Source organism: Fibroporia radiculosa (genome assembly GCF_000313525.1).
Source record: "Fibroporia radiculosa TFFH 294 genomic supercontigs, scaffold1319, whole genome shotgun sequence".
Classification (NCBI taxonomy): Eukaryota; Fungi; Basidiomycota; class Agaricomycetes; order Polyporales; family Fibroporiaceae; genus Fibroporia; species Fibroporia radiculosa.
Window position 1 is genome coordinate 44,929 of NW_012133283.1, and position 10,596 is coordinate 55,524.

General features: G+C 50.2%; 2 protein-coding genes across 2 annotated transcripts; both read right to left on the minus strand.

The window, feature by feature from the left end:
- Positions 1-4,761: 4,761 nt before the first annotated feature.
- Positions 4,762-5,924, minus strand: FIBRA_02510 (uncharacterized protein; the record flags this gene model as incomplete). The annotated part of the gene is made up of 7 exons (XM_012324369.1): positions 4,762-5,035; positions 5,097-5,311; positions 5,371-5,404; positions 5,458-5,543; positions 5,590-5,610; positions 5,663-5,753; positions 5,815-5,924. The coding sequence occupies 7 exons, from the start codon at positions 5,922-5,924 to the stop codon at positions 4,762-4,764; spliced, it is 831 nt and encodes a 276-aa protein (XP_012179759.1).
- A 637-nt stretch (positions 5,925-6,561) lies between these two features.
- Positions 6,562-8,377, minus strand: FIBRA_02511 (uncharacterized protein; the record flags this gene model as incomplete). The annotated part of the gene is made up of 17 exons (XM_012324370.1): positions 6,562-6,696; positions 6,752-6,915; positions 6,974-7,031; positions 7,089-7,116; positions 7,176-7,235; positions 7,298-7,398; positions 7,457-7,499; positions 7,551-7,566; positions 7,631-7,642; positions 7,707-7,731; positions 7,781-7,815; positions 7,871-7,896; positions 7,954-7,979; positions 8,034-8,051; positions 8,088-8,123; positions 8,192-8,282; positions 8,346-8,377. The coding sequence occupies 17 exons, from the start codon at positions 8,375-8,377 to the stop codon at positions 6,562-6,564; spliced, it is 906 nt and encodes a 301-aa protein (XP_012179760.1).
- Between the last annotated feature and the right edge of the window lie 2,219 nt (positions 8,378-10,596).

Here is a 10,596-nt window from a genome sequence, read left to right on the forward strand (position 1 = left end):
GCAGGCCAGAACCGGAGGCGGACACAGCCCTTACGCGCCCGCCCCTCGTGCTCGCATTTGACGTACCCCCGCGCTCGCGCAATGCGTCCCCAGAGCCGCTCGGTGCGCCGGTAGATGGGATGGAGCTTGATGCAGACGGGGTGCTCGTCGATACGGACATGCTGGATGAGCCGATGTCGCCAGACAAGACAGGGAGCGAGTCGATGGTATGGCCTGGGCGATAAATGACGCTCACAGTGATCGTTGTGCGCTTGCTGGGGATTGTTTTTGCGCTTCTTATATGGTGTGAGTGTGTTCGCTAACGGGTGTTTGGCGACCCTACGTGGTCCCAGCGTCCCGCGCGCGCTGTTCACCCACACATATATCATACACGCCTTCCATTCATCTCATCTCATCTCCGCTGTGTCCGGCCCACCCTTATCTCCAGCAGCTGGATGTCTTGCCTATGCCCCGTTTCCCCTGTTCGTGCTCTTGCGCATAGACTTTCGTGCTGCCATTGCCATCATCAATTAATGGGTTGATCATGCTTTTACGACCGTCACGTCACAGATCCACGTATATCACACATTAATGTACGTTTGGGTACATACAGCTTTGATTTCTTTATATCGCTCGACCTATCTTGTTTGTTTGGATTGCATTTGCAGGTGCTTTGACGATCTCCAGGTCTCTGGAAAGAGTTTGCATTTCTTGTATTAGACGACTTGCGGATGATTCTAACGATATCGCTGCTCACTTTCAACGGTCGTCTTCAAACAATCTGCGTGATGGGTTGGGGGTTTGGGGGTTTGGGGGGAACGATGCCGCCCGGTGAAAGCGGCTTCTGAAGACTAGAACCGCAACTGAACACTTGCCATGAGGAACCCTGCCCATCATCTGGCTATGTTCCCAGGTGACTGGGAAGCTACAGCGGCCGTAACGCCACCCCGCTGTTGCCAGTGAACTCGGGCGTGTTGAATGGCAACCCTCACGGAAATTGTGTCTTGGAATGTTTCCAGAATATTGGGACCGTTCAAAAGGCGTGTTCAATTCGATGAACACCTCGGCGCTCAGACTGCGAACACTCAATTCAATAGTGAGGCTTCAATATATCCTGCTGCTGTTCCGTTGCTCCAAATACACAATCGAGACTCACAGGAACGACACTTTGGCGTCGCCGTCATATGGGACGGATCCAGCGCGAGACAGACGGAGCTGTGACGGGATCGTCGCTCGGTGACCCAGGCCTGGAGCTGACTGCGACTGCGCCCGCGATAGGAGTCGAAATAAAGAGCGTGTCTGGTCAGCTGCAGAGCGCGGACTGCGTCTCGTCCGCTGCGTGTTCATTGTCCGCAGTTTGCTCGCCGCGCGCCCATTAGGTCATTCGTCAGTTGCGCACCTACGCTACGCGCACAGTGCCGGGTGTCTGGAACCTCCCGTATGCCAGAGAGCACCATCCCTGTCAGGCGCGCGAAAGCTTTAGGCTTGGTCTGAGTGTGCAGCCCAGCCATGCCCAAAGGTACTCTATAATGTGGGAAGCTTAGAGGATGGTGAATGGCGGCGTTCATCGGCGGCTGAGAGAGAAAAAGAGAGCCGTGGAACCAGCTACGGCAACATCTGGAAAATTGTCAAACGTCCTAAACTGCTTGGAATAGGCTTGCAATCGATGCATCTGCACGTACGAGATAGAGCAGGCGCAAGTCCTTGATTTTAACTCCGCATTTTCTTCTTCACTCTTCGCAGCGTGGCGCACTGTGGTGGGGTAAGGACAGGCAGATATTTGTTCATCCGTGTTCGAGAAATGCAGTCAGCATATCCCTTGAAGATATCCCTTGAAGATTATGTGAACGAGACGCATATACTGTTACAGAAATTGATTATTATGTAAATGGACGAAGCCGATGTTATCGCTTTAAGAACCTCGTCCTGCGATACTCATGAAGTGCGCACGTCTTGCACGGACTCTGTTATTGAGTGCTGACGCGTTAATTACGAGCTCGTCCTTCAGAACAGCGGTCAAGTTCGATGCTCGTGAGAGCTGCCGACGAACTTGAGGCTATGGGAAGATCAAACATGTTGCTATTTTCGTAGATGACATAGATGGCAATTTTGGGGGGCTGAGGAGTCAGAGCCAAGAGATGAGCCAGGAGATATTACGGTCGGACTAAGTTCGGATGACAGCTCAATCCGCGTCAAGCTGAGATCCAGGAATATGCATTCAAAATCAAAGGCTGCGGAGCTGTCCGATTGGCACCAACCGAGGGTGGTTAGGTTGAGCAGATGAGTATGCAGACGCTGGTGATGCGGTGCAAGGCGTCGACAGAGAGTAGATAGGACGGTAAGTCTGGCGATTCACAGCGTGCAGGGGTTCCCTCCATAGCAGTTAAGATATTGGAGCTGAGGAAGCATGTCCGGTCTTTGGGATGTTCGATGGGCGTCCAGAATGCCTGCACAGTAAGCGGAAATTAGCCAAGAATAAATTATGCATCTCGGAACAGAGTACCAGAATCGATGCTTGGTTACAATACACTGACCAGTCTTCTCTCAAAGATCTGCAAGCGTGCATTTGACCAGGTTACCAAGTCCGCACTGCGAAATCTACAGTACATTCAATATTGGGTGAGCAACGTACGATACATCATCGCCAGCACAAAGACATCGCGCCGACTAGCCTATAAATGGAAGCGATCTAAAATTTTTAGAACGAGGTCGTCAATAATGAGACCGACATTCACTGTGTGCGAGGATTGAAGGTAAAGGAGAAAAGAGGTGCTGTCTCGAGTATGCAAATTAGGACCTACTTCGCGGGGATATAGCGGCATTCACCATCACTTCAAATTTATCACATTAGAACGACTCACATTGAACTAGTCCAAGACACGCCAGAGGTTCTCTGTGGAACGAATTCCAGGAATGTATGTACGAAGAGTGATTGTCGTCCGAAGTTACACGTCAAAGTCCGTTTTTGTTTACCTCCACAACGTTACTCTGGATATATTAACAAAGAGCCGAAGGATCCTCATGCGCTAGAGATCCGACACGAGTAATAACAAAACACAAGCCAGTGCGCGGTAGTGGGACAAAGCCTTCGCAGTCGCAATGATAGCCGAGTAATACCCGACACAGTGGCTTAGCCTTCGAACTCCCGACGCTATACATACATTTGCTTAAGCCTACAAGAACCCGAGCCTAAGATCGGAAATTTATTATACAGTACACAACGGAGATGCAACTGTCAAAGGCAGTTGCAATATCCATCTCGGGCAACTCCAGTCACTCCGTTGTTCGATACACAGCGACTATGACAGTGCATAATACAAGATCCCGGCCGATGGTTCATCCTCTGCAAGGACGACCGTTCGTTAAAGATCCTGTTGATATACTGGCGTGCGTTAAAAAGGTGGGCGACTCTGATACATGTTGAAAACAGGGCAAGATACCCCACGAACGGCAATGGCACATCGACATCTGGGGTGCGGCACTCAAACAAATATACTGTGAATCAAATTTCATGAGGATCTGTCATGACATTCCCAATCCCGGAAATTGAATCACCATCAAGTCCAAAGGAAGCCCATTGCATCCGGAACATGACAAGACTGCGCATACTGAACTAGCCTATTGTTTCTAGAAAATATCAGCACGCTCACCACAAACACAACACGGAAGACACACCTTGTCATCGTCAGACAGATTGAGATTGGTTCTCAGAGTAAGCATATTGTTCTTTCACCAGAAACATACTATCAACTGATTCGAGGTCCCACCGCCCCGTCAGAAGACAGGGTCCGGTAGCCGTTGCAACCTAAAACTTGACAGGATATAAAATTTGAGCTAAGATAACAGACAGATACTAGGACAAACCAGTTGTCTCGATCCATCATACTTAAGTGGAGGTTGCTGAAGCAGTGCTAACATTTGCGCCTGCGTCATACAGTATCAGAAGACAGCCTAGAAGGGCGACTAGCCGGCGTCGTCGGAGTACCACCCTTCGGGGAAAGGTGACAAAAAACTCTCTGCACAGATGCGGACGAATCGGTCAATGAAAAATTTAGCAAGTTCGATCATAGGTGTAGGATGGAATGCTAGTTGCAAGTGTCTGTGCAGAATCAGACTTCTGCCTAAGCTCACGAAGAAAGCGGCCCAAGAACTGAGCTGCAGCGTCTCCGTCCAGCTGAGGCACGACCTGGTTGGCGAACGATGAGGCGCATAGATATCACATCTCATGCTCCAGGATGAGAGCATTTCTACTAAGCTTTACGCAGACTCCAACAGGATAGGGATTAGGGTGCTCTGAGGGGACGGGTACCCGGAATTGGGCCATGATGAATGCAGTGCTACTATAAGTGGACCAGTGCCAACACGCTGTTCAAACACCAAACCTGCAAATGACTGGCGCCACGTTGCAACACACGCCGTTCCCATGGACGATCTAGCAGATATGTCTGTATTCAGTGACGACGTGGAGTCCAGCCTCCAACATTTATCCCGGCCAATGCGTCTGGTCTACCGTCTCGAAAGTACTGATCCTTTTCTGTTCCAGAAGTAGATGTACACGGAAGGGACAGCCGTCGGTCTCAGTATCCTCCATGGAGCATGGCAGATGGGCTGATATACATGCTTGCACGGGACGAGCGCTGGTCGGCGGTTATTCCGCCATTGTCGAGGCAGCATGATGCAGTCTTATCCGAATGTGTCCTGCTTACGACCCAGCGCAACGTTAAGAGCTGCGCGGGCAAGGACGGAAGGACATAGTACTCGCCAGAAACCTCAAGCAGCTCGTCAAAGCTTACTTTGCGCACGCCGCCTCCGCCGCCTCGTCTCTCCGCTCACAGGCCGCCCCTCCGTGTCTTCCGCGTCTGCCTTATTCCGAAAACTCGACGGGTCGGGGATCTTCGAGGGATCGATACCCTCCTTCTGCATTGCCTCCAAGAAGACAGGATTGTGCTTCAGCGAGTACGCGATGCGCTCGTTCCAGCACGGCTGCCCCGGCGCATCGACCTCGAAGTCGGGGGCGCGACCGTACCCGATGGTTGCGACACGTATCAAGATGCCCCTAAGGTGTATGTGACGGTTAGCCTAAGCATTCGTACAGTGTGCATCGGGAGGGGGCATACGCTGTTAGTCCGAAGATGGGCTTGGTCCCACCCGCCTCGCGACCTGTCAGGAAGCGGTGCACGCGGTAAGTGCCGACGGACGAGTTGATGTCGGAGTAGGTATGGTACTCCATCTCGAGCATCTGGGGCTCCGTCGGGAAGGGTGGGTCGGAGTGTAGCAGGGAGATGAGTGGATGGGAGAACAGTGAAGCGACCTCGGGTGTGTTGAGGATGGGCTGTGGGGGGTCGACGGCTCTGGTCAGACTGACGGGGAAGATGAGGCAGGGAGACGTACTCGGAGGGTATTGTCGAGGATGAGAACGACGACTCTGGGGTGCGCCGAGATTTAGTTTTAGAGCACATAAAAAGAGAAATACCCTACGGAGTGACTATCAAGTTATGACCCGCCAACACGGGTTCGAGAACACAGAGTAGTGGGACCTTGCGCTGGTCCATTGGAAGACCTATCTGCTGCATTCAGCCATGTTTCTTCCAAGTAGTCCCAACTTGATACCTCTTCAAATGCTTCTCGACGCTGGAGACCTTTGAACAAGTGCATCATGTCATCGACAAATTCCTACACGCACAGCAGTCCACTCCATATTCCGATCCTGCGGCTCCCACTTTCCACCAGGCAGCGAAGTGTCGCCGGCGTATGTTCTCAGGGTAGGTGCACGCCTTTCAATCCATAGAATAGCTGCGTTAGAAAACAGAAGCGATCTGAAGGCTGTCCACTCACCGACTTAGAAGGACGTACAAATCACCCATCCGCCCCACGAACAGCGCGACGAGCACTGCCGCGCACCGTGACTTTGGTAGCGCCATCTGCTGCTTAGCCTGTCGATACATGAGGAGATTCTGCAAGCACCTTGACAACCCAGGCGTTGTGAGCTCCACACAGACGTTGCACACCGCAACAGAATAAGATCATGCGCACGCTTTGGATTCTGGCTTCAGGACGGGGATGGGGGCTTCGTCAAGCGAGAGTTTGGGTCTGTGGAAGCTAAGGAGCGTGCTGCGTTTATTTCGTGGTCTTGTGGTCGACATTGGGCGGAATAGTGGGACTGTCGGAAGAGAGAGGCGCAGGGATGTGGAGGAAAACATCCTCCTGCTAAGGTGGACGGGCACGCTTGATCGAAATAGGGCTCACTCGGCAAGCGCCGAACCCAGGTGGAACGATTGAAGCTGAAGCATTGACTCAAAACGCCGACCAATAGACCAGGAGTCAACTTCTTTGACAACAGATATAGTATACAAATATTAATAGCGTTTACAATAATAAGACCTTCGGGACTCAAGAGAGCCCCAAGCAACATAGCCACGTCCCGCACGGCATACCAGTTATGCGATACCCAAAATCCTGAAGTGACCGGCTAATCCACATGGCTCAAGCATCAATCATTGTCCAATTCAAATAGTCCAATGTCCCAACCCGACGACGAGCCTCCCAAAGGAGGAGTGAGCAACCTCTGCCTTTGTCAACCATTCAATCATTTAGAGGGACAGTCCGGTCCAGTTCTGCTCGACTTATTTGATACGAGACCACTCGTCCGAGTTTCGGCGTTGCGGGTGGCAAGATGATACCAGCCGCGCATTGCTTTCGGAAGTCGATATCCATCACCTGTTTCGTAATCCTTGATTAGTTTATTGAGACGGAAGCAAATCGAGTAACAAACCTCTTTGGTGTAAATCGAGCCCTGGAAGGTCCGATGACTGAATCGGAATGATGGACTCGGAGGAAGAGAGGGTTTCACGGACTGTCGAGAGGCAGTTGTGCTCGCGTACTTCTTGCGGAGCTCTGGTCTCGCATTCAAGGTTGCAAGAAGAGAATTCAGCAACACTACAGAGCGATACAGTTGAGAAAGACGCTGCATTCAATGAGAAGGTATTTGACGAACACTTTGGAAGTATGAAGAATATCGCAATGAAGACAAGATTGTTCTGCATCGTTGCGTACTATGGGCGGCACGAGATGAGCAATGTCCGAAAACGGACGCTAGATCAAACACTCACAGAAACCAAACACGCAATTTCACATAGACTACGACAACGCGCAGTATTAGGCATGATATACAACGCATGGATGGCTGACGCTCCTACCTAGTCAAAGCACCGCTATTGATGCCATATGTGATTAGCATTCTCACCAAAGAATCCGTGCTGCAACAAACAATGGATATCAGTCCTGCTTGGGTATCGACGCGCCCCACCGCCAGACTTACTCGGGGTTTTTATTTCGACAACGTCTCAGGACGATGCAGAGCGAGAGGGCGATCAGGATGTCGGTGACGACACCGGCGCCGAGGCTCCCGTACATTATCCACTGATGTATGATTAGCGTATAAGCGAGATCGATCCGTACCGCACGTGTGAAGGCCTACCGATAGTTGGGAAAGGCGGAAGACATCCCCAATAACAGTAAAGCTATACAGCAAGTCAGCAGAGGCAGAATCCCGTAAAATACGACGGACGTACCACTTGATTGAGAAAACTAGACAGTATGTCCGTCCATGATCAGCATGTTGCCACAAACACAGTTGCAGAGTCAAACGTACGCAAGCTTCCAGCTGCGCAAAGGATAACAAACGATCAGTACTGAGACATTTCGAACTGTGTACAGGCATTGCTTACCAAATGCAACGAGCGCACATGATTCCTGGAAATCAAATCAGCATCTACAACTTTAAGATGATTTATCCACATACTATAGTGAAGGTGAGGAGCCGATTTTTCTGGCTTACTGCAATAAGGAACAGTTACATGATGATTGGTTGACCAGTTGAAAAACCGCTTACAGTTCCACATTCGATGGCAGAAAAGGCTGCGGAGTTAATGTCAGTTCGACTTCGATGAGCCAGTATATTCAAAACAGACAGACCTCCGTACGATCACATCCAGGAGACCCTAGCAAATGAATGCGTCAAACAAAATGATGAAACGTTCGAGAGCAGCGCTTACAGTCACAACCGTATGTGCCTGGGGATATTAGCAACAGACAATGAGTCGAGATACTGGATGAAAGTGCGTGCGACACTCGCCTTCAGGCTCCTGTACATCGTGAGAGAAAACATAAAATGAGGATTCGCCGCCAACAAATTGGACAGTGATGGGCTTACCATGTAGGGGTCGTCAGCGATAGCGGATTTGCGTAATCTGTAACGGCGCAAGTGTATATCGCGCAGGTGATTAGTGCCAAATGGAGAGTGTCTAAAATGCTACACGGTATTTTAACTTAAGTATATGATGAGTAAATCGGAGCAGACTGCATACGGACCATAGGAGATAGACCTGTAGCGAGGCATATTGATTAATGTATCATAGCGCGACGGGAAAAGTGCGTACCGTCCACCTCAGCCAAGAGCGATCCTTACTGCTTTTGATGTATATGCAAGTCTGCATGAGCCCGATGCCGTACAATCTACAAGCCGCCAATAAAATTTAACAGCAGTGGAGAGTAAGAAGCAAACCCACATTGCTGCCATGATATTTCCTGCGCGCCAATTCAAGTCAGCTCGCACTGTTCTCGATCACATCCTGAACGACGCGCACCTATGAACGCCACTCCCAAAGTATCATATGGTGGACCAGGGGCATACGACGCCATTATCAGAATGTGAATAGTCAGTAGAGTAGGGGTGGAATGGGTGGAAGAGCGCTCGCAGAGCTTATCCTAGTGGGGGGCGAGATCATGGAATGTGATGTTTTATGTTATAAGTAGGGGTGTTGTGGTTGTTGTGGTTGTAGGAACACAGCTGGCGTTGCTGGCGAGTTTGACACTTGAAAGTCGCAAGACTAGGTGAGGCGATGTGAGGCATCTTCGATGAGCTGTGATGGGATCGCAGTAGAGGAGACCGTTCCTATCTATCGTCATAGTAAAAGAGGAATCGAGGCGCCGCCTGCTACGATCGGATTGTGGGTATGAGGTGATGGGGCTCGTATAGCCGCACATCTCACTGAACCAGGCGCTATTATCCCGCGAATGTATAGCTTCACGATTCTGGAAGCATCAGTCTCAAAACAATTGTAAGTCTTTCGAATCATCGAGTATACATGAAGAGCTGGCGTGTGAACCACGCTGAAGACGGGCGATGGGAGGCTAAACGTTGCCATGCTAGGGTCAATAGAAGCCTGCAGCCAAACATATACCGTCTCTGAGTTTGTGAACCACTACAGCCTTTAGTGATGGACCATTACGGAATCTAACAGCCCCACTGTCTCAGTGACTGAGCTCATCTCGATGCATTCGATGCCATCGTTGATCACCCCCCAATTGCTTCCGAGTACATAGAGCCTGCTTACACTTTGGACGATGAAGCGGTCCCCTTCTTTGACTTGCCTAGGCAACCGAAAATAGCGCACTCGTATTTGAATTTAAAACGGAGTAAAAGAGATGAGTCCAGAATGAGACTGACGTGGTTGAAGAGGTAGACACCGGTAGCGTAGCGTTGAGGCTGATAGTATCATTCATAGCGCCGGTAAGATCCATCGAATGAGGGTTCGTGCTGCTGAGGGACATAGAAAGATATTTCGTCAGTAGAGATATGTTTGTGAGATATGTCTGCGCGGAAGCAGATCACGGTGCATGTATAGCCATTTGCACCTCATTGACAGCGCAGTGTCCGAATGGGGCGCATCGAGACGGAGGTCGTACTGAAAAGGCATCAAAACATACGGGGTTTAAAGCAAAGTGCGGCCAAAGACTCCAAGCAGTGTTCGCGGTGGGCCAATTTGGGGCCAATTTGCTCACAAGCGGGGATCATTGTTGGAAATGGCTGTCCGCCCTTAGACATGATGCAGATATGTCGAATTGTGGGGATAGTTACTGGATGACGGTCAGACAATGTGAATGATTCATTGCCGCCTGGATGGGACCCTTAAGCCCGGTACAGACCATTGAGAGATACAGCGTCGCACAATCTGCGACTTGGAATGAGGCATTGAGACAGTTTCGACAGTCAAGTTCAAATTGAAATAGTAGCGCCAAAACCCGGCAGCACCCGCCGCCTCGTCGTTGGTCGCTATATTGCAAGACGCCTAGGAGAGTCGAGACTCATCAACAAAATCAATGATAATTGGCTGAGTTACAAAAGATATTGTATTATTGCTCGTGTATGAAGGCATAAAGATGACACAAAGTCTTATAGCACTTGGTGATGTGCAGTACTTAGTGCATTATGAACACATGAGAATGGGAATGCACTATGAGACTTGAATCTTGTGCGCGGAAATTTTATTCAAGTCGTTGTGCTGTGGTAAATGGAGTATTTTGAGCAAAATCTTATGTCCAAAGCAGCTCAATTCAGATGGAGGCCCGTTGCAAATTGAAACTCGCGCCGAACACATAAGCATGTCCAGTAATTGGACCAGCCATGCGCGTGTGATGGAGCGGTGTCTAATTTTGATTTCTCCCAAGCACGTGTTGACATGCCAGGTGGAGAACTCACAGAGGCATTAAAGGTCTGTGTCTCATTTTCGCGCGAGGGGCATTTGGAGGCTGCATTCATCCCACTGGTGCCGCTAG